Genomic DNA, 23,829 nt, shown 5'->3' on the forward strand with positions numbered 1-23,829 from the left:
GATACAATGTTTTAAATTACGCGCTGCGTTCGTTCGGCCAATCAGACAGCGAAGCCTGCAGCTGCCAATCAGCGCAAGGAAAGGGGGCGGAGGAGCCTGCTAGACCGTTTGCTCTGGCTTGACCTCTGCTTTCCAATGTGGGTCCGGGTTACCAACTGACGGCGTTTGGAGTTGGGCCGCCTACAGTTCTTCGCGCTTTGCTCCCTAGGAGCTTCTTTCTAAGAAACCTAAAGGATATTCTGAGGCTTCAGCGCCATCCTCTTTAGCACATTCCTTTCCAGGAGCACTCAAGGAGCCTGGTTTAGGGCTTGTTCATCCTGGGGATGGGACTACGTTTCCCAGGAGGCATCGCGAACAAACTCCCGTACTCTATTTCCCAGAGTTCCCAGGCAGCGGCCGCGCCAGACCTTCTTCCCTGAGGGACTGGAGACTTCAGGACCAAGATGGCGACAGGAACGGGTAGTAAGTATGTCTGCTATTTTTGCGTGGAAGGCCTTTTAGACCACAGGCTAGGTACCAGATTTCTGTCACACGTTTGGGGGTTAGGAGCAATGATTGCCCAAGAGTCCAGGGTCTTGAAAGACCTGCGCTTGACCGTATCGTGAAGACTAACGATTAGAGGCCCAGAAGAAGTGTAGGGTGTTGTGTCTCAGGGAGGCTGCGGAGATTTGAGAGAAGCAGCTCAGCGAATCCTTGTGTGCTTGGGAACTATGCGGATTGCGAGATAAAGGGGCTCAGACGAAGAGATGCTGCGAGCCATGGGGAGTAACCGGCTCTCAGCCGTTCGTTTCTGGCCAGCGTTTGTGAGGCCCGTGGTCTATCTCCCAGAGAAATGGGGTACTTTAACTCTTAGCTTTTTCGGCCGCTAGGGAAATTGCGTTATGTGGATCTGAGCCATTTTCCTGTTTCGCACACTGAGCTGAGAATGTATTTTAGGCCCGACAGCTGGAGGGAGGTTGAAGTACGGAGAGAAGTAAACAAGTTTATGCTAAGAAGAAGGCAGGGCAGGAGGCGCGGGATGGGGGAGGGGAGTGGCTGCTGGGAATCCTGGGAAAGAAGCCCTGGAGTTCAAATTGGAATCAAGTAGTCTTCAAACTGGGCCTTTCGGGAGAACTGCCCTATTCTTACGCTGGCATTCTCCCCTGCCTTTTTAAAATAAAACAAAGTAGCCATGTCATTTGAAGAAGTAGAATGTTTTGACAGATACTCAGTGCAGTTTGCAGGGAATGAATAGTGATGATTTTTTAGGACAGAGGTGAAAATCAAGATTGTGTGTGGTAACTCACTTTGTTCCTACAAGGTGGGATGTTTTGCATTAGGCTTTTAGTCCTTCCTTTGGGCCTTAGAACTAGTGCCTCAGTGGTTGTTCTCTAAGACTTTTCTCCTTTTAGAACACAAGCTGCTGAGTACTGGCCCTACAGAGCCATGGTCCATCCGAGAGAAGCTCTGTTTAGCCTCTTCAGTCATGAGGAGTGGAGATCAAAATTGGTAAGATATCTAAGATAGCTGCATTCTTGGGTCTTAGAAACTTTGGGTATTTTTTTTATTATTACATTGGTGGATTCCTATGGTTAATCATACTAGCGTTTAAGCAGTATTTCTTTTTTAACAGCATTATTGAGATTTAATTCAAATTAAATAAAATTAACGTAGTATATACACATAATTTAGTATATTCACAGAGTTCTGTGACCATTATCACAGTCTAATTTTAGAACATTTTCATTACTTCTAAAAGAAATCTCTTATCCCTTCTTTAGTTGTCACTGTACAATCTCCACCTCCTCAGCATTCACCCCCACTCCCACCCTCAGGCAGATACTCGGTCTCCTTTCTTTGTAGCTTGCCTATTCTGGAAATTTCATACAAATGGAATTCTGTAATTCGAGGACCATCTGAACTATTTCCTTAACTTTGTAAATAATTATTTTTTTAAAAAGATTTTATTTATTTATTTAACAGAGAGTGATCACAAGTAGGCAGAGAGGCAGGCAGAGAGAGAGGGGGAAAGCAGGCTCCTTGCCGAGCAGAGAGCCAGATGCGGGGCTCGATCCCAGGACCGTGGGATCATGACCTGAGCCGAAGGCAGAGGCTTAACCCACTGAGCCACCCAGGCGCCCCAATTTCCTTAATTTTTTAAAAAGGATTTATTTATTTATTTTAGGGGGTTAGAGGGACTCCTTTTTTATTTCTTTTTTCTTTTCTTTTTTTTTTTTTTTGATAGAGGGATTCCTTAAGCAGACTTCCTCCTGAGCATGCAGCCCAACTCAGGGCTTGATTCCAGGATCCTGAGATCAAGACCTGAGCCAAAATCCAGGGTCAGAGGCTCAATTAACTGAGCTACCCAGGCGCCTCCAGCTGAACTTTTTTTTTTTTTTTAATTTTAATTTAATTTTATTTTAAGATTTTATTTATTTGGCAGAGACAGAGAAAGAACACAAGCAAGGGGAGAGGGAGAAGCAGGCTTCTTGCTGAGCAAGGAGCCTGACGGGATCCCAGGATCCTGGATCATGACCTGAGCGGAAGCAAGATGCTTAATGGCTGAGCCACACGGGTGCCCGTGAACTATTTTTTAAAACAGCCTCATGGTTTTTACATTCCCACAAGCAATGAATGAAGGCCCTAATTTCTTCGTATGCCTGACAACACTTAGGGTGTGTCTTGCTAGTGGGTATGAAATGGTATCTCTTTGTGGTTTTGATTTGTATTTCTCTGATGACTAATGTTGGGCATATTTTCATGTGCTTATTGGTCATTTATATCTCTTCGAAAAATGCTCTCATCTTTTGGATTTTTTTTTTTAAGATTTTATTTATTTATTTGACAGACAGAGATCACAAGTAGGCAGAGAGGCAGAGAGAGAGGAGGAAGCAGGCTCCCCACTGAGCAGAGAGCCTGATGCGGGGCTCAATCCCAGAACCCTGAGATCATGACCTGAGCCGAAGGCAGAGGCTTTAACCCACTGAGCCACCCATGCATCCCTATTTGTGTGTTTTCTTGTCAAACCTTTATAGATTTAGCTCTACACATTTAGGTCTGTGATCCATTTTCAGGGTTTTTTTTTGTTTGTTTGTTTTTTAAAGTAGGTTCAACTCCCAGGTTGGGGCTAGAACTCAACAATCCTGAGATCTAGGATTGCATGCTCTACCAACCGAGCCAGCTAGTCACCCCATTTTGAATTCATTTTTGTATATGTTGTAAGGTAGAGGTCTCTTGCACATAGATATGTCCCATTATCCAGTCTCTGTTAACAACACTATTCTTTCCCTATTGATACTGTCTTGGCACTCAGTATTTTTTTCTTCTTTATTTTTTTTTAAGATTTTATTTATTTATTTGATAGACAGAGATCACAAGTAGGCAGAGAGGAAGGCAGAGAGAGAGGGGAGAAGCAGGCTCCCTGCTGAGCAGAGAGCCTGATGCGGGGCTCTATCCCAGGACCCTGAGATCATGACCTGAGCGGAAGGCAGAGGCTTTAACCCACTGAGCCACCCAGGTGCCCCTCAGTATTTCTTTTTAAGGACCATAAAGTAGAACTGTGGTTTCCAGCTTTTTACTTCTAGTGCATACCCTTTTTTATATTTATTTTAAAAGACTTTTTTCTTCCTTTGTTTTTTAAAATTTTTATTTGAATTCAGTTAATGCGTAATGTGTTATTGGTTTCAGAGGTAGAGGTCATTGTTTCATCATCCTTTTTTTTTTTAAAGATTTTATTTATTTATTTGAGAGAGAGAGAGCACCAGCAGTGGGGAGAGGCAGGCAGAGGGAGAAGCAGGCTTCCCACTAACAGGGAGCCTGATGTGGGGCTCAGTCCTAGGACCCTGGGATCATGATCTGAACCAAAGGCAGATGCTTAATGACTGAGCCACTGAGGTGCCCCCATTCATTAGTCTTATATAATACCCAGTGCTCATTACATGAGTAGCCCTCCTTAGTGTCCACCACTTAGCTACCTTATCCCTCCCACCCCCTTCCCTCCAGTAACCTTAGTTTGTTTCCTGTGATTAAGAGTCTCTTATGGTTTGTCTCCCTCTCTGATTTTATCTTAATTTTATTTTTTCCTGTCTTCCCCTGTGATCCAGTTTTGCTTCTTAAATTCCACATATGAGTGAGGTCATATGATAATTGCCTTTCTCTGATTGACAAGATCTATTTTAGAGAGAAGGAAAGAAAGCCCCTACTGGGAAGGGGAGTGGAAGGGAGGGGCAGAGAGAGCCTCAAGCCTGCTACTGTGTGCTGAGTGGATCCCCACATGGGGCTCCCATCTCACCAGGCCCGAGATCACAACCTGAGCTGAAACCACAACGTAAGCTGACTGCACCACCCAGGCACCCCTCTTTTATTTTTTATTTATTTATTTTAAAGATTTTATTTATTTATTTGATAGAGAGATCACAAGCAGGCAGAGAGGCAGGCAGAGAGAGGGAAGCAGGCTCCCCGCTAAGCAGGGAGCCCGATGCAGGGCTTGATCCCAGGACCCTGAGATCATGACCTGAACAAAGGCAGAGGCTTTAACCCACTGAGCCACCCAGGCGCCTCTACCCCTCTTTTATTTTTAACATTTTGTGTTTTTCCTCAAGATTTAAGGAAACCTTTTTCTTTTTCTTCTTTTTTTTTTTTTAAGTAGTATCTATACCCACGGTGGGGCTTGAACTCCCTACAGCCAGATCAGGAGTTGTATGCTCTATCATCTGAGCAAGCCAGGCACCCCTAAGGACACCTTTTAATTGTCCTAAGTCTTGTAATTACTTAATTTTCAAATTTGTGTCTATGTGGTACATCTCTACTACTTTAATTGTTCAAATGAGTTTGCTAAGGCTTCCATTATTGGTCACATTTAGCATTTCTGCAGCATTACATATTTTTCAAATAACTTTTTTTTTTTTAAAGATTTTATTTATTTATTTGACAGAGAGAGATCACAAGTAGGCAGAGAGGCAAGCAGAGAGAGTGAGAGGGAAGCAGGCTCCCCGCCGAGCAGAGAGCCCGACGCGGGACTCGATCCCAGGACCCTGAGATCACGACCCGAGCCGAAGGCAGTGGCCTAAACCACTGAGCCACCCAGGCGCCCCTCAAATACCTTTTTTTTAAAAGATTTTATTTATTCATTTGAGAGAGAGGGAATGAACAGAGTAGGGGGAAAAGGCACCCCTCTAAATATATATATATTTTTAAATAAATAAAACTCCATTTTGACTTAAGTATTCTTATACTATTTTTAATCTGATTTATCAAACTAGTGTGATTCATTTTGTCTTGGGGTTTACCATTTAATTTGGTTCAAGAACAAGTATTACCTAGGATACCCAGATTTCACCTTTAAAGTTATTTGAGGGGCACCTGGGTGGCTCAGATGGTTGAGCAGCTGCCTTCAGCTGGGGTCATAATCCTGGAGTCCTGGGATGGAGGCCCACATCAGGCTCTCTGCTCGGCAGGGAGCCTGCTTCCTCCTCTCTCTCTCTGCCTGACTCTCTGCCTGCTTGTGATCTTTCTCTGTCAAATAAATAAATAAAATCTTTAAAAAAAATAAAATAAATAAAAAATAAAAAAAACTAACTGGTACTGTATTGATGGACATTTGCTAATACAGATAAAGCCTTGCATAGTTATTTATTAACTGCAAATAGAATTACTGGGTCAAAGAATGTAGGTGTTCATAGAGTTTGATAAATATTTCAAATTGTCTGCTCTGAGATTCTTTCGATTTATATTCCCATCGGTAATGTATCAGAATGCCCCTTTTTCTATGACCTGGTTTTAGATATTTTTGATGTTTGACAGTATTATAAAAGGTGAGAAATCTCATGTTTTGCTTTTTTTTTTTAACTTTTTTTTTTTTTTTTTTAGATTTTTTAATTTATTTATTTGACAGACAGAGATCACAAGTAGGCACAGAGGCAGGCAGAGAGAGAGAGGAGGAAGCAGGTTCCCTGCTGAGCAGAGAGCCCGATGCGGGGCTCGATCCCAGGACCCTGAGATCATGACCTGAGCCGAAGGCAGAGGCTTTAACCCACTGAGCCACCCAGGCGCCCCTCATGTTTTGCTTTTACATTAATCTTAATGACGGGTGAGGTTGAATATCTTCGTGTGTTAAAGAGCCACTTGTATTTCTTTTTTTGTAAACTGCATTTTCCCATTTTTCTGTTTATTAGTGTTTCTCTTTAATTGGGAAAGGACTCCTTACACATTAGGGAGATTAGCCATTTGTTTGAGCTATGAGATAGTTTTTTTTTTTTAAACCAGTGTGCCATTTGGCTTTATTTATGGTAACATTTTTACTTTAAGACTTTTAAAATGTAGCTTATTAATTTTTTTTCAAGATTTTATTTATTTACTTGACAGTGGGAGAGAGAAAGAGAGCGCATCGTGCACGTGCGTGTGCACAAGCAGGAGGAGCAGCAGACGGAGAGGGAGAAGCAGGCTCTCCACTGAACAGGGTGCTCTATGTGGGGCTTGATCCCAGAACCCTGGGATCATGACCTGAGCTGAAGACAGAGGCTTGATGACTGAGCCACCCAGGTGGCCCTAATTTTTTAACAGTTCCTAGATTTTTTGACCTATTTAGAGAGTTCTACCTTAGTTTGAGATTATAAAATAATTCACTGATTTCTTCTAATACTTTCATGGTAAAATTTTTAAAAAATATTTAAATTATTGGTTCATTTGGGGCTTTTCTTGGTCTAAGGTGTAAATTATGGATCAAACCTTATTTTTTGATAATAGCTATCCATAGAACTGTTGAACTTTTAAAGGAAAAGAGTTGGGGTGCCTGGGTGGCTCAGTTGGTTAAGCTGCTGCCTTCAGCTCGGGTCGTGATCCCACATTGGGCTCCTTGCTCAGTGGGGAGCCTGCTTCTCTCTCTGCCTGCTTGTGTGCTCTCTCTCTCTCTCTCTGATGAATAAATAAATAAAATCTTAAAAAAAAAAAAAGGAAAAGAGCTGTGTGATACCATTATTTCAACACAGATATTAAAAACTTTTTTCTTTTTAAAGTTAACCTAGTTTTTCTGGGCACCTGGGTGGCTCAGTTGGTTAAGCGCCTGCCTTTGGCTCAGGTCATGGTCTCGGAGTCCTGGAATAGAGCCCCACATCGGGCTCCCTGCTCAGCGAGGAGCCTGCTTCTCCCTTTCCCTCTACTTCCCATAGCTCATGTGTGCGCTCTCTCTTCCTCTAAAATAAATCAGTAGAGTCTTTAAAAATACATTTAAAAAATAAAGTTATGTAGTCTTTCAACCAAGAGAAGTATGAGAATAATACAGAGAATCCATGTACCCAGACTAGATTTAACAAATCTTGATACTTTATCATGTTTTCTTTGGATCTTTTTCAACATTTTAAAATTTTATTTATTAGAGAGAGCATGTATGAGCAGGGAGAGGAGCAGAGAGAGAAGCAGAATCTCAAGCAGGCTCTGAGCTTAGCAGAGGGCTTAATCTCCGATCCCTCAGACCATGACCTGAGAAGAAATCGAGTTGGATGCACAACCAACTGAGCCACCCAGTTGTCCTTCTTTGGATCTTTTTAAAGAAATAAACATAGATGGAGTTAAAGCCCTACACTCTTCCTTGATCCTGTTCTAGTCCTGTTTTTATTTTTACCTGTTTTTGTTTTTTGTCTTTACAGCTTCTTTTTTTATTTTAAGATTTTATTTATTTATTTGACAGAGATCACAAGTAGGGAGAGAGGCAGGCAGAGAGAGAGAGAGAGAGGAGGAAGCAGGCTCCCTGCCAAGCAGAGAGCCCGATGCAGGGCTCGATCTCAGGACCCTGGGATCATGACCTGAGCGAAAGGCAGAGGCTTTAACCCACTGAGCCACCCAGGTGCCCCTATCTTTACAATCTTAAAAGATTGTCTACATCAATCTTAATACAATCTACATACAATCTTAAAAGATTGTATGATTGCATCATAGTAGAAAGTTGTGTCATTTTTTTTTCAGTTACTATTATGTGGTATATATTTCATAATTATTTTTATGGCCTATTTAATATTTTATAGAGGTGAAATGCCATAAGTTAAACATCCCCTGCAGGCATTTCGGAAAAACTTAACTGTCAGTTTGATCAAGTCTACATGGTGCTTTCTTCTTGGTACTTGCTTCTTTGTTAGATTATTTTTTTAATAATATATTCCTAGGAGTTGTATTAGTGGATCAAAAGATAACTTTTTAGTCTGGAATACATTACAAATTATTTTTCAAAAGACACATCTCTTTCAAAAGGACCAAAATCAACATAAAAATACTTGCCCAAATGCACAGACATGATAATGTACAAGGTTCTAATACCTTCACTTCACTCAGGAAATATATCACCTAGGAAAACTGTTTGGCAATGATACTTTCCCTCTAAATGAAATTTTTTTTTAATTTGTGAGAGAGAAAGCACACAAGCCAGGGAGGGGTGGAGGAAGAAGCAGGCTCCCCACTAAGTAAGGGGTGCGTGATGCGGGACTCGATCCCAGAATACTGGGATCACGACCTGCGCTAAAGGCAGGCGTTTTAAGCAGTTGAGCCACCCAGGTGTCCCCCCACACCCGCCAAATAAATTTTAAGTGGTTGTGTCATTTTCTGTAGTCACATATTTCAGAATACTTCCTGGTGGCAGTTTATTGTTCTAAATTTTGTACTCCAAACCTTGAACTCTTAACATACCTCCCCCTATCACCCTTTTTCCCCGTTTCATGTGTAATATGGTTTTCTTATTTTGTGTAGGGTATCAGTTAGCAGAGCAATCAAGCCATTTGCAGAACCTGGCCGCCCTCCAGACTGGTTCTCTCAAAAAGTAAGTTCCCAAGCAAGTGCTCTTTTAGAGCAGTCTTAAGAGATGTGAAGTGGGTTTCCTTCTGGGCCCTGCCCTTTAATGCCATGAAGAGAAAGCATAGTTGAGAATACCTTTTCATTTTACCCACTGTTTGCCAATTCTTTCATGTGTGTTCATATTATAAACTTTCTTATCTGTGTAACATAATATGTACGAGGCTAAGCTTGGGAGTTAGAAGATCTAGGTTTAATATGACTTCAGTTAGAGTCTTTGGACCATGATTTTCAGTTTTCTCATTTGTAAAATAGATAAAAGTTGCTTCAGGATTGTTGTAAAGTTTTAGTCAAGGTAATACCTATAAAGCATTTAGCACAGTGCCTTGCATATGGTAATTACTCAGTAGATACTAACTATCAGTATTGGCTCTTGGGTTGTTTTTCCCTAACTATATGAATTCTAGGTCAGAAGACTCCCTTTTCTGTGTCCTGGTATTTAGGATTTTTTTTTTGTTTTTTTACAATTTTATTTATTTGAGAGAGTATGAGAGAGGGAGTTCACAGTCGGGGTGGAGGGATAGAGGGAGAAGCAGACTCTTTGCTGAGCAGGAAGTCTGATGCAGCACCCTGTCCCAGGACCCTGGGATCATAACCTGGCCTGAAGGCAGATGTTTAACCAACTGAACCACCCAGGCACCGCCTGGTATTGAGTAGTTTTAACTGATGTGACTGCAGAGTAATTTGCCCTCCTAGAAACCACTCATATCTTAAGAGAGATCTGATAATCTGATATGGTAAAACTTTGAAAGGTTGCTTCTTTCTAGGCTTGCTCATCATATTTTTACTTTTTTTCCATAGCATTGTGCTTCCCAGTACTCAGAGCTTCTAGAGACCACTGAGACCCCAAAGTAAGTACAAAGCCAGACATTCAAGCTACATCTCTTCAGTGGAAAGTGTCCACTGTGGACGTCTGCTTTATATCTATTAACATTACTGGTGATTAAAAAATAGAGCAAGAGTTATCTATGGTTAAATTGTGGAGAGGATCAAAGCAGTTGGGAGTCGGAATAGATGTTCTTCTATTAAAATACTTGTTTTTGTTTTTAAATTTTCTACAGACGGAAACGGGGTGAAAAAGGAGAAGTGGTTGAAACCGTTGAAGATGTCATTGTTCGGAAATTGACCGCTGAACGAGTTGAGGAACTAAAGAAAGTGATAAAGGAAACCCAAGAAAAATATAGGTACTTATCAGAGAGAAGATACGAAGTGGTTGGGAGAGACTAAAGGTGCTGAGTTCTTATACCGGTCAGAATTTTTTAAACAGTAGACTGAAAAACCCAGTTAACTTATTACTTCTCTTTCTAGACGGCTGAAAAGAGATGCAGAACTAATTCAAGCTGGGCACATGGACAGCAGACTGGATGAGCTTTGCAATGACATTGTGATGTGGGTTATATTGTTCTTCCTTTTGTACACATCTCTCTCATTTTATCCCGTTTTCACCTCAAGTAATCTGGCTTATCTCCTCCATCTGCCACCCCTTTAGATTTGAGTGATTGTGGAAGGGAGAAGCTGCAGAGTGGCCTAGTAGCTGGGAGGGGGGAGTGAGTTGTAGAAGGTAATGTGATGGCATATTTCAACGTGAGGCCATAACTTAGTTTTGACTTGAAAAGTGCTTTAGTTTGGGCACCTGGGTGGCTCAGTGGGTTAAAACCTCTGCCTTCAGCTCAGGTCATGATCTCAGGGTCCTGGGATCAAGCCCCGCAACGGTCTCTCCTCTGCGGGGAGCCTGCTTCCTCCTCTCTCTCTGCCTGCCTCTGCCTAGTTGTGATTTCTCTCTGTCAAATAAATAAAATATTAAAAAAAAAAAACAACAACTTAGAAATGAGTTTTTTAAAAAAAAGTGCTTTAGTTTGCCAATGAAGAGCTGGTAGTTAGGGGGTACACTAAAAATCTTCCCATTTTAGGGGTGCCTGGCTGGCCAGTCAGAGCATGTGACTCTTGATCTTGAAGGTGTAGGTTTGAGCCCACATTGGGTGTAGAGATTACCTAAAAGTAAAATCTTAAAAAAATTGTAAAACATTTCCTGTTATGCTGCTAAGGATTCTTTTTTAGGCCTTTCCTTCAGAAAGTGCTAGCCTGGCAGAGAATTTCCTTGTGAAGGTAGGGTACTGTGACCTACAGGGGAACTAGAGCTGGCTAGGATCTTACTCTTACTTCTCTCTTTAGGAAGAAGAAATTGGAGGAAGAGGAGGCAGAAGTTAAGAGGAAGGCTACAGATGCTGCATATCAGGGTAAACTGAACATGGTGACTCTGTTTAACCATTAACTATAGAGTACCGCATGCTAGTAACGGCTGAAGACTGTTGTAATTGTAAGATAGAATCCACTGATGCTTATTTACTTGTATACTGTTCTGTATCCTCTTCTCTTTTACCAGAGTAAAAACATCCCTTTTTATTCAGGAAGAAACTCTTGGAAAATGATTTCTGCTCAGTTATCACTAGACTTTGGGTCATTTTAGGACACAAAGGCTTAAAATAAATGTTGAACATCATTAAGTTTTTAGAATTCAAAGTCCTGTAAGAAGATTAAGAATAGCCCACTCTTTGGATAAGAACTTAAGCATTTGTAAGTCTAATACATGCTTTGAGCCAGTGAGGTCTTTCCCTCTTGTTAAAAGCAGAGACCTAATAACTTGTCGAAGAGGTTATTGAGGAATGTTTGAACCACTTTCCTACCTCAGGACCTTTGAGATAGTTTAGTGAGTTTGCTTAGTGTGAGAATTATGCTTTGGAAAAATGAATCTAAAAAGTTACCTGTTTCCCAGAAGTGTTAAACATTTCTAATCCAGACTCATAATGCAGCTTTAATTATGCAACATCTCCATTAGTCTTTTATTATAATATAGCAGAGTAGTGTCTACTTTCATTTATTTAATCTTAAAGACTAAGTAATCGTTGTCTTTTATGTTCTAGCTCGTCAAGCAGTAAAAACACCCCCTCGGAGATTACCCACTGTGATGGTCCGCTCTCCTATAGATTCTGCCTCCCCAGGAGGTGATTATCCACTTGGAGACTTGACTGCAACGACTATGGAAGAGGCCACCTCTGGAGTGAGTATATTTTCATCTGCAGGAATTGATCAGCAAAGGGGCAATAAGCCAGCAGAGAACTGAGTGATGAGGAAATGACTTTTGGCCTAGAGGCATTTTCCTCTCTTGGTCTGAATGTTAAAGACTTAAAGTACCATGTTCTGTGCTCTAAGATAAGGATGGACCTAAAAACATTGAGCCTTGTGACCTTTTGGGAGATAGGTAAAATACTATGTTAAGAATTATTTGTAAGTAAACTAGTCTTATAAAATTTCTATGGAAGTAAGTTTTCTTGTGAATAGAATATTGGTAGTGGTTAAGCAGATTGTAAAAGACAGGTTGGGTGGAATATTTGTGTCATTGTGGGTTTGAGTGGGTAGAAGAGAAAAAACCGTGGGGAAGAATGGAGTGTCTGAGAGCAGGAGGGGTAGAGGGTTTCTTGGCAGTTTCACTCAGGACTAATAATGAAATAGTTAGACACGCTAACCCATCCAGATTAGTAGGGAACCTTCCAGAGTTTGAGAAGTCAGATAAAGGTTCTCTGTTGTCTCTTAGGTAACCCCTGGGACTTTGCCGAGTACCCCAGTCACCTCGTTTCCTGGGATTCCTGACACCCTTCCTCCAGGCTCTGCACCCTTAGAAGCCCCCATGACCCCAGTAACAGATGATTCACCCCAGAAAAAGATGCTTGGACAGAAAGCAACTCCACCCCCCTCCCCTCTGCTGTCAGAGCTCTTGAAGAAGGGCAGCCTCCTGCCTACTAGCCCCAGACTGGTATGGAGACTTCTGTGGGTGTTTGAGAGCTGTGGTGATTTAGTACTTTGGAAGGGAGTGCCTGGGACCTAAAATATGACATGGAAAAAAAAAAAGTTCAAAAGAGAAAGAGATCTCCTAATTAAATGTTAATTTAAAAAACAAAAACAGAAACAACCAATAAGTTGAGTGTCCTTGGGTCCTGAGTTATCTGAAACCACAATTATTTCAGTTCTCTTCTCCAGAGAACTCTTATCAAATAACTTTTAAAATTAGAGCTTCCCTTGGGTCTGAAATTATTCTCTTTGGATATTAACTTCGTGAAGTTTGGTCAACTGCTGGAGCTTTTTTTGGGAAGTGGTAGTAAAGGAAAGCTTGAGTGTAGCCTTCACCTCTATTCTTCCCTGGTAGGTCAATGAGAGTGAAATGGCTGTGGCTTCTGGCCACTTGAACAGTACAGGTGTCCTCCTGGAGGTAGGCGGGGTTCTTCCCATGATACATGGTGGGGAAATGCAGCAAACACCCAACACTGTTTCGGCCTCCCCTGCTGCCTCAGGTAAGTCAATACCTTTCCGTTGCCCACTTTACTTCACAGATGTTGATCTTAGTGTTGATTGTCTTTGGTTTCTAGCCTTTAGTAGTAAGCAACTGTCAGTCGTAGATGTAAAGCCCGACTTTTTTTGGTGCTGCTTCACCTGTTAAACCACGTAGTGCCCCAGATTGTAAATCCATTCTTATTTTCAAAGTCAGTACTTTAAAAATAGCTCTGGATGACCACAGCATACATATCAAAGAGAAGAGTGAAGTTAGTAGTAAAACTGCTTCCCTGGGGCTTATGAAATTATGGAAGAGTGCTAGAGATACCTGAGGTTATAGTACAGGGGATTGAGACTTGAAGCCAGAGAACTGGATATAGTGTCAAGCCTGCCGCATACTGATTTTGTGGCCTTGGGTAGATGGTTTAACCCATGAACCTCAATTTCCTCTTTTATTAATTGCAGTGTGTGTACTTCACAAGGATGTCATGAGAATTAAGTGAGATAAAATAAAGCAAGAAAAAACTTGACAAAATATCAAACCTTAGGGATATTTGAATGGTATTGAATTTGGGTGATGTATGGCATGCTTAATTGCAGAAGTGATAGATTTATTCATACCAATTTTTCATGGTTTTGTTGTTACTGTTTAATTTTCTTCTGGGAAAAAAGTTACCGCCTATTTTTGACCTACACTGTGTGTTCTAGTGCTTTGGGTCATTCCTAACTTGGAAGAAGATCTTTATTAGTAAGGTTGGAAAAAGTAAGGGTATAGATAGTCTTATTCAACAGAGAAGTTTCTTTTCATTCTTTGAGACTAAAAATTTTCTTGGTTGAGTCTTAAAGTGGCTATTGCTTCTTGTTCATGTGCTTTCCTCTTACCTCGTTTTATGTACCTCTTTGTCTGTTAGGTGCTCCCACTCTTTCCCGGCTTTTAGAAGCTGGTCCTACACAGTTCACCACTCCTCTCGCTTCCTTCACTACTGTTGCCAGTGAACCTCCAGTTAAACTTGTGCCACCCCCTGTAGAGTCTGTGTCCCAGGCTACCATTGTCATGATGCCTGCGCTGCCAGCACCATCCTCTGCTCCGGATGTCTCCACTCCTGAGAGTGTAGCTCCAGGTGCGTCCTTGACCTGCGCCCTGAGCAGCCAGTAGGTCCAGAATTCCTTCTCGAGCTTCAGTTAGAGCGGACCCAAGAGCATCAACCAATTCAGTGCTTCTGTTCTGTTCTCCATGGACACATACCATCTTTATCCTTAGAAAAATAAGAATTTGAGAAGATGTGGGTGGGCACTTATGTGTTGGGGGAAAAGGGCTAAGTGTATAAATATGAGTGGGCTTAAGAACATGTTCTCAGCCTTCTTCTAGATAAAACTGGGGACAAGAAGACATACAAAGATGTAGATCTAAGATAACTTTTTCTGAGCTTAAGTGTATGGGTGCTTGACATCTGTCTGTAGCCTTGGTTGATCTTGAGGTGGTCACTTGGTATCAAATGAGGTTCTGAAATGTTTTTCTCTTCCTATTGTTCAGTGAGTCAGCCTGACACTTGTGTCCCCATGGAGGCTGTAGGGGACCCACATACTGTGACTGTTTCCATGGATAGCAGTGAAATCTCCATGATCATCAATTCTATCAAAGAAGAGTGTTTCCGATCAGGGGTAGCAGAGGCCCCTGGGGGATCAAAGGCTCCCAGTATAGATGGGAAGGAAGATTTAGATCTGGCTGAGAAGATGGATATTGCTGTGTCCTACACAGGTGAAGAGCTGGACTTCGAGACTGTTGGAGACATTATTGCCATCATTGAGGACAAGGTAAATATTTAGCAAAGCCCAAAAGAATGTCTCATGAGTCCTACATAGGCTTCTCTCCTCAGCCTCTCCTTACTTCTTGTAGTAAGAATTAAATAAACAAGCAGTTCTGTTTCTGCCCGTCTCTATCTCCTTAGTCCTAAAGCCCTTTGGCGCTCACATGAGTCATCTGCCCAGCCATCCCGATGTTACTGGTTTGTTCAGGACAGGAACCTGTCCATTGGTTGTTTCTACTACATGGAGAAGATGGAGAGAGAAGCTACAGATTGAGGCCATCTCATTTGGTGCTAACAGAATTGAGGGACTTGGGCTTATTTCTGTGAATTCAACAGTTGTGTGTATTATGGGACAGGTGGATGATCATCCTGAAGTGCTGGATGTGGCAGCAGTAGAAGCAGCACTGTCGTTCTGTGAAGAGAATGATGATCCCCAGTCCCTGCCTGGCCCCTGGGAGCACCCTATCCAGCAGGAGCGGGACAAGCCAGTATCTCTCCCTGCACCAGAGATGACAGTAAAGCAGGAAAGGCTGGATTTTGAGGAAACAGAAAACAAAGGAATCCATGAACTGGTAGACATCAGGGAGCCCAGTGTTGAAATTAAAATGGAACCTGCAGAATCAGAACAAGGCATCTCAGTTCCAGAAATAGTAACTGGAGTTGTTCCAGCCACAAGTATGGAGCCACCAGAACTCAGGAGTCAGGACTTAGACGAGGAACCCAGAAGTATTGCCACTGGAGAGATTGTTGAAGCAGATGTTCCCAGTGGGAAAGGCGATGAGACTCCACTTACAACTGTGAAGACAGAGGTATTTAAAATCAGGGGCTGGGAGGATGGAGGGTTATACCTTAGGTAAGAAGTGACTGTTCAGGCCTTTGGTTTTCCTCTTGAGTTCCTGAATTTTCACATGGTTGATGTGTCCATAGCCCACAGGTATGATTATTGCTACGTACGCTTATCCTGTTCCTTGTAAGGTGTCCATTCGATTCCTGTTACATGAGTAGGACTTAAAATTGCTTCTGTAGTCTCATCATTGAAAAATAAACTTGTGTCAGCTGAAGCGATGTATCAGTACTTAGAGTATTTATTCTTTTTGGTCTTCAGGCATCTCCTGAAAGCATGTTGTCTCCATCACATGTCTCCAATCCCATCGAAGATCCTCTAGAGGCAGAGACTCAGCACAAGTTTGAAATGTCAGGTAAATAGTAAGGCCAGAAATTCTGTACTCTGTAACTAACTTGAAATCCTTTGCTTTGGCTTCTGAGGGATTGTGGGTTGTGGGCAAGTAGAGGAGGTAGAATAGGTCAGCATGGAAAGGAGAGCTGCAGGGGATTATTGTCCATAGGAAGGGGAAGGCTAAGGTGGAAAAATCTTCAGGTAGTCTTTCTCTCCTCTGCAGACTCATTGAAAGAAGAATCAGGGACTATTTTTGGAAGCCAGATAAAGGTATTTCAGACTTTTCTTTATTCCTCTTGCTGTGTGACTAGATTTCCCGATAGTACTACCTTTTTAATGAATTACAGTAAACATGCATCTTACTCTCTGAGATGAGACTGGTTAAGGAGTTGCATGGGGAAAAGTTACAGTGGATAGTTAGGCATACTGGCAGTACTGTGGCCACATGTGCTTCCCATCTGAAAGAGTTTGTGAACATCACACAGAGCTTTCTTTTGCACATAATGCACAATGAAGCTTTGATACTTCCAGAGTGATGTGGAGTAAATAGGGATGCCAGAGTCAGGGAGAACATTTAAGAAATCAGATTATTAGTTAAACTGTCCAAAGAAAATTATCCAGAGTTTTCTTTTTAGAATTACTAAAGTGGTAGTAACAAACAGATTTAAAGTAATGCGATGTGAGCTTGCTCCATCAGAGGAGACACAAAATAAAAACTATTTTTGATAACTTTGTATCCAGGGTCAGAATTCCTCTCAAGAGCAAGGGGAAAGAAGGAACGCCTCTTAGCTTAGTCTTAAGTAAGTAGCTTTTTTTTTCTTCCTTTTAAAAAGATCCTGGGTCTTATTCTTTGTCCAGGTTCTGTATTACTTGATCAGTGAGTGTACGTAGATGGTAGTATAAGTGATAGAGGGCTCAGTCAGGAAGCAGTGTGAGGCCGTTATCTAGAACTGATCTAACCCAAAAAGATCATGTTTAATGATGCTTTGCTGGATAGCTTTGCTTGCATTAACCAGAGCACACTGTGTCTAAGGATGCCCCAGGTGAGGATGAGGAGGAAGATGGAGTGAGTGAAGTGGCCAGCCTAGAGGAGGCTAAGGAAGAAGATCAAGGAGAAGGCTATTTGTCAGAAATGGATAATGAACCCCCTGTGAGTGAGAGTGATGATGGCTTTAGCATTCACAATGCTACGTTGCAGTCCCATACACTGGCAGACTCCATTCCCAGCAGCCCTGCATCTTCACAGTTGTGAGTATCTGAGATTCTTCTTTTTCTTCTTCTCTTTCCTCCTGGCCTAGAGCTAATAGTTGGCAAGAAATGATTAGGAATTTTATTTTGTTTTATTTTTATTTTTATTTTTATTTTTTTGGACTTAATGCCTAGTGGGACTCCTTTGTTTCTTTATTTCAGCTCTGTCTGTAGTGAAGATCAGGAAGCTATTCAGGCACAGAAAATCTGGAAGAAAGCTATCATGCTTGTATGGAGAGCTGCAGCTAATCATAGGTGAGTTTTAACCAGTCACCTAGGAGTTTTTCTCCTGCTCCTCCTCAGTGACTAGAAAGAAGTCTGGGTGGATTTATGTGGGATTGGTGGCTTTGATTTTTACAGTCTTCACCTACTTAAATCAGATTCCCTCACCTGTGCTTCTGAAGAGTAAGTCAGTAATTGCACCTTACTCTTTCTGGACAGATATGCCAATGTCTTCCTGCAGCCTGTTACAGATGATATAGCACCTGGCTACCATAGCATTGTACAGAGGTAAGCCATTATCCTTTCAGCATGCTGACTTGCCTGAATTGTAAGTTGTTCAGTCTTAGTGGATTTTTACTATAAACGATATATTTAAAGCAAGTGTTTTTGATGTGAGTAAAGGTGACCAAGTGGTAAGGATCATTTCAGTGGCTGGATCACCAAAGATAGTCTCCAAGAATTAACCCTCTTTATTACCTGTCCTAGCCAATACTTATTATAAAGGTTGACTTTGGTTTTTGGATTAAGTGCATGTTGTGGGATGAGGGGTTGGCATTTCAGCCCTGGCTGCTAAGACTAAGAGTATGTATGAGAAGATCTGTGTGATAATAATATATTTGGATCCATTTGAGTCCTCTTCCCCTCCACTTACCTGTTGCTGTTGTTTTGTTTTTTAGGCCTATGGATTTGTCAACTATTAAGAAAAACATTGAAAATGGACTGATCCGCAGCACAGCTGAATTTCAGCGTGATATTATGCTGATGTTCCAGAATGCTGTAATGTATAATAGCTCGGACCATGATGTCTATCATATGGCAGTAGAAATGCAGCGAGATGTCTTAGAGCAGATTCAGGTACTTTGAGGATCTTTAGTGTTTTAACAAGGATGAAATGAAAATACTCAGGGGAAGGATTCATACTGATGTCGGGAAAGGATGCTGGTGACTTTTAATTGGAATAGTCTTCAGGGACACAGGAACATTATGTTCTTGATGGATTCATGTTGGTTTTCTCATGTTGAATTGGTAAAAGAGTTAAGAGAATATTCTTCCTTTCTTGGGTAAATACTTCAGTTTCTAAATATTTTTTAAAATATTTTTAAATATTTGGGGAATTTAAATACTTCAGTTTCTAAATATTTTTTAAATATTTTTAAATATTTGGGGGGAATAGTTTTTTTTATAGAATGGTGATTGCATAAGTATATACACACACACACACATATGTATATATATTTATTTGACAGAGATCTCAAGTGGGCAGAGGGTCAGTCAGAGAGAGATGAGGGGGAAGCAGGCTCCCTGCTGAGCAGAGAGCCTGATGCAGGGCTGGATCCCAGAACCCTGGGATCATGACCTAAGCCAAAGGCAGAGGCTTAACCCACTGAGCCACCCAGGCGCCCTGTGAATGCATATTTTTAAATTACATTAAGTATATACATAGTTGACCTTCAACAAATGGTTTATTCTTCCTTTTTATCATAGATAATCTACTTCTGTCCTATAGTTGGACTGTCTGGCACCCTTTGGGATATTGAACTTGAAGGGATGTTGTCTATATCTGCTTAGTCTGCTAAATTAAATTCCTAAAGGCCTTTGGTTCATTTGTTTTTTTCTCTTTCTCATTCTTTTTTTTTTTTTTTTTTTTAAAGATTTTATTTATTTGTCGTAGAGAGAGAGTACACACAAGTAGGCAGAGAGGCAGGCAGAGGCAGCGAGAGAAGTCAGGCTCCCTGCCTAGCAAGGAGCCCGATGCGGGACTTGATCCCAGGACCCTGGGATCATGACCTGAGCTGAAGGCAGTGGCCTAACCAACTGAGTCACCCAGGCGTCTCCTCTCTCTCTCATTCTTAAGAGAGATTTATTCTGTATTCTAGCCAAAAAGTTAGAGATATTTGGTATTTAGATCCTTTTACTAGAATGAAACCCTAATATGCTAAACTTTCAATTAGTCGAGAAGTATTTGAATGCTGTTTGCAAACAGATATTAAATGAAGTCCTATTTACAAAGTCAAAGGTATCTTATTTCTTCCCTACGATCAGGTCTCAGGGGCCAACTGTCTTTCTTTCCTCTGTAGCAATTCCTTGCCACACAGTTGATTATGCAGACATCTGAATCTGGGATCAGTGCTAAAAGTCTTCGAGGGAGAGATTCTACCCGAAAACAAGATTCTTCAGAGAAGGTGAGGAGACCAAGAAAAAGCCTGTATTCCAGTGTTCCAGAGCTAGAAGTCTGAAGCATCCAAGGAGCCTTAGATTACTACTTGGTACTTGGTGACTGCTGGGCTTCTATATTCCAGTGGTGTATAGACATACAAATCTTTGGATGTACTCATCCATGCGTCGAAAACACTTGCTTGCTGCGACTGAAAGGTCCAGTCAGTCACTTGAGAAATTGTGAGCTGAATGAGTGGATTATTAATTTCTCTGGGTGAGTGCTTACAAGGTGGGGGAAATGACTTTTGCAGCAGTTGGGGACCATCAGTTCCTGCTCCAGAAACCATAATGGCCAGACTGCTTTTGGATCTCTTTCCTCTTGTTCTTGAGTTTTTAAATTTTGTCTTTGTGCGTGTGGTGCTTGTGTCTCTGTCCTGAGGTTTGGGGTGCTTGCGGCTGAGAGTTTCTGTGGAACCTGATCAGTGTTTGTTTGTCCTCTAACAGGACAGTGTCCCCATGGGCTCTCCTGCCTTCCTTCTCTCTCTCTTTGTAAGTATTGAATGGCTGCAAGGGGTGGTGTTGCCACAGAGATTCTCTGCTCCTGCTGGGGGTGGGTGGCAGAGGGAAATCCAACATGCAGACTGTGGCAATGTCTTGAACTTCTCTTTATTCAGGTCATTGAATAAGAATCTGTCTCATTTTCTGCATTCCTGTCTTTCTGCATGTGCGTGTGTGTGGGCTGGGTAGGGACTATTTATGAGTTCATTGGACTGAAATGAGGTATTCTTGGTAAGGATATAGGATGCACCTGCTCCTCATTTTTGACTCCACCTTTTGCCAATTCTTTTCTTGCATATAAGATTGCCCAGAGCAGCAGCTGCTAGCTGGCTTTTTATAAGTGTTCCTCATACCAGCAGATACTCAGCACATAATTTTTTTTCCTCTTCCCCTAATGTTGAGTTGCAAGACTGATGCCTGATACACAAATACTCAGTAAAATTTAAGGATATTAGTAACGATGAGTACTGCATACAGTAGTGGCTTGTAGAATTAGCGATATACTTAGTAAAGCGAGTCCTAAAGACTTACTGTTTTCCTCTGTGCATTAAATGACCTTCTGACTGTTCATTATGGGGCCCTGAGGCATGATGTAATGGAAGAGCATCAGCTCGAAAACCACATGATCTTAAACTCACTGGATTATCTCTTGTAACCTTGTTTTCCTCATCTGTATGATGGAACTAATATAATGAGATACCTGTCCAGCCTACCTCACAGGGATGTTGTGAGGATAAAATGAGATCAAGGTATGGAACTGGCTTTGAAAAAAATTAAAGTGTTAAACAAATGCAAGGTGGTATTTTTATTGTTAATGTCGCCTCAAAGGCAGCTTATTTATGTTCATGAGGTCTGAAAAGTTTGAGTCCTTGCATGTTAGAAATGTAAAAATGGCCTAGCCCAGCAAAAGTGTTCACTAATTCATCTTGCCTACAGGCATCAGCCTGTACCACGGACGGAACACTGTAATCTCCCTTCTTTCTTACTGGCCTGCAACAGTGACTCTGGATCCCCAAGCAATTGGTTGGCTGTTGCAAAGCTGGTTAATAGGATGTTTTATCTATTGAAGACAGCAAAGTATTGCACAAGAGGAAGGAGCTGGGCTGCAGGGAGAGAGCAGCAAATGGAAAGAAGCCTTCTGATTGTCCTGATCTCATGGAAAACAACTGTCAGGAGGTGCTAGGGAACTAGTGCCAGGGTCAGTCTGCAGGAAAGGCCTTTCTTATAGGGACCAACAGCTGGACAGGTATGTTAGCCAAGAATCTCACTATCCACTCCCCTTTCTGACCCTCCCACCTTTCTTTTACTCTACCTGTTCTTTGAACACGGCTTGGGGCCTGGGTGGGATGACTGATAGTCATTCTTTGGGACCCCAGGTGAAACCCCAGTGACCTGTGTGGTGGGCAGGAGCAAAAATAGTCTGTCCTGCTTTTCCTTTCACAAACTACTGCCAGGAATTTTTTAGCTCACTCTGTGGGAAGACAGATCTGTACCTCTCATTTCCTGGATTTTTCTGTTGATTTCTCTTCCTTCTTCCCCAAGATACCGCATCCCCAGCATTGTTGCAACTTTTTTTCTTAACCTCCTGATCAACTCACTCATGCTCCCTTTCTTTGTCTGCCTGTCGTCTAGGATGGGGGCACCAGGGGGCGCCGCTGTGCCATTGAAGCAGATATGAAGATGAAAAAGTGAAGCTTCAGAGTATCCTCATTGAGCTGAACCTGAAGTAGAAGTAAACAAGATAGAGCTTGGGCTTGTCGGCCCAGTTCCAGAAGTGGAAGTTACAGAAGAGGAGGCACCTGGGCCATGTGACATGAGCTGGGGAAACTCTCTCAGAGAGTTGGAGTAGCATAATTGCCTGTTGTAGGGCAAAAATCATGGGCTATGTTAATGTCCTCATGTGTAGCTAGCAGATTGTAGCTAGTTTGTACTGTCTGGTGAAGTGTACAGACTTTTTAAAACAAAACACCTGTGAAGTGTGTGTGTACACAATAAAGTGAAAGAAAATAAAACTCTAGCCTTTGGTGTGTTCTATGTGTATATGTGTGTGTATGAGAGGCTTGAGATTTTTTTCTGCATGATAGTTGTTATATCATCTGGAAATGAGATGATTGGGTGGGGGGGATGTGGTATTATAATATGAACTATTCAACAGCCTAGAGAAGGTAAGTAACCAAGACTGAATTTATAATTAATGTTTTAAAGTGTTGCATTGTGTATTGAGAATAATCTTATTCAGCTTTTCTTGAATGTTTTGGGAAACTTAAGGTTTTCAGAGTTCTGTTTATGGTATTGCTTTTAATGAATATTAGAGCATGGACAAAGGTAGCACTGACTTTTATCCCAGACATTTGTCCTACTTAGTGTACTATCTTAGCAGGTGGTATTTCTAGGACAGTATGACACTATTTCCTTCCTGATTCTACATGTAGGGTTCTTGTGTATTTTATAATTCATTGCTATTTGAAGGCTCAAATCAGTTTAAGGGGAAATTTATCATCTGAGTTCATTCCAATTTTTGTTACTAAGTAAAAATTAACTCCATAAGGTGAACCAGTTAAGAGCCTTATATTACACAGAAATGGACATTAATAAGGTATTGTCTGGTACATTGAGTTTTCTTGAAAAAGATGTGTTTAAGAAAGATAATAGAAGTTACAGATCTTTCTGGCTTAAACTGTGAAGCTTGTTAGGATGCTAAGGAAGTAGAAGACACAGTCTTGTGGGGTGACAGAAGGGAAGTCAGTCAATCCAAGAATTAGAAGATCAGTAATTATAATACGGGGTGCCTACATAGCTCAGTCGGTTAAGCATCTGACTTGATCTCAGCTTAGGCCTTGATCTCAGGTTCAAGCCCCTTATTGGGCACCACGCTGGGTGTGGAGCCTACTTTAAAAAAAAAAAAGAAAAGTATATATTCCCAAAGCAGTCTATAAACTTGCATGTGGTAGAAGCCATGAAGCCCTAAAAATGAGAGAAGATAGTAGAGAAGATCCATTAAAGGATACAGACTGGGTTGGTAGGAAGGTGACAGATGTGCTTAACAGCACATTGGATTAAAGCTCAAGAAACTGACCAGCAGGTTTTGGCATTTATTTAGAACAGAGGATGGGCATTGAGAAAAGTTACCATAGATGGAAATTCGTAAGTGGGCTTGTTGACTGAATATAAGAGAAGTAAAGAGGATTAGGAAAATAGTGATAAGAGGGAAAACGGAGTTTGGGAAAGAAAATGATTTTGGAGATACTCAGGAAGAGAGTGATTTTAGTTAGAAATGTTAAAGCAGATGGTATGGCACCTTGGCATACATGGAAAAATGAGACCAGAATGCACATAAGAAGTAAAGGTGGAGATACAGGAGCTATTTGAGTAGAGATCAAAGTTGAAACCTCAAAATGCAGAGATTATTTTAAGTATTAATAAGGAAGCAGAGGCCAGACTAGAACATAAAAGGAGGATTTCCTGCAACTGGTTAAAGAGAGGAGGGAGGGGTGCCGGGGTGGCTCAGTCAGTTGAGTC

The 23,829-nt window shown here is 41.5% G+C and overlaps 1 protein-coding gene across 4 annotated transcripts; it reads left to right on the forward strand.

The window, feature by feature from the left end:
- Positions 1 to 222: 222 nt before the first annotated feature.
- On the forward strand, positions 223 to 22,311 carry BRD8 (bromodomain containing 8). 4 transcript variants are annotated; one of them, XM_045999835.1, is made up of 22 exons: positions 224 to 462; positions 1,392 to 1,488; positions 8,713 to 8,782; positions 9,616 to 9,665; positions 9,876 to 9,998; positions 10,123 to 10,203; positions 10,987 to 11,051; positions 11,736 to 11,872; positions 12,407 to 12,625; positions 13,016 to 13,160; positions 14,052 to 14,261; positions 14,675 to 14,955; positions 15,305 to 15,757; positions 16,054 to 16,147; positions 16,349 to 16,395; positions 17,159 to 17,373; positions 17,536 to 17,628; positions 17,815 to 17,883; positions 18,273 to 18,450; positions 19,674 to 19,778; positions 20,257 to 20,301; positions 21,943 to 22,311. In XM_045999835.1, exons 1-22 carry the CDS (start codon positions 444 to 446, stop codon positions 22,000 to 22,002), a joined length of 2,856 nt encoding a protein of 951 aa, XP_045855791.1. In that variant the 5' UTR covers positions 224 to 443; the 3' UTR covers positions 22,003 to 22,311. The 4 variants fall into 4 exon arrangements, with proteins under 4 accessions (XP_045855792.1, XP_045855791.1, XP_045855794.1 ...); XM_045999837.1 differs by having other exon boundaries at positions 448 to 466; XM_045999836.1 differs by lacking the exon at positions 20,257 to 20,301 and having other exon boundaries at positions 223 to 462.
- Positions 22,312 to 23,829: the final 1,518 nt, after the last annotated feature.

Source organism: Meles meles, chromosome 3, assembly GCF_922984935.1.
Source record: "Meles meles chromosome 3, mMelMel3.1 paternal haplotype, whole genome shotgun sequence".
NCBI lineage: Eukaryota > Metazoa > Chordata > Mammalia > Carnivora > Mustelidae > Meles > Meles meles.

Excerpts from the sequence above, each read along its gene's own strand:
- BRD8 (XM_045999835.1), top strand. Across the intron at positions 8,783-9,615 it reads CAGACTGGTTCTCTCAAAAA|CATTGTGCTTCCCAGTACTC; the intron begins GTAAGTTCCCAA and ends TTTTTTCCATAG. Across the intron at positions 17,884-18,272 it reads TACCATAGCATTGTACAGAG|GCCTATGGATTTGTCAACTA; the intron begins GTAAGCCATTAT and ends TTTGTTTTTTAG.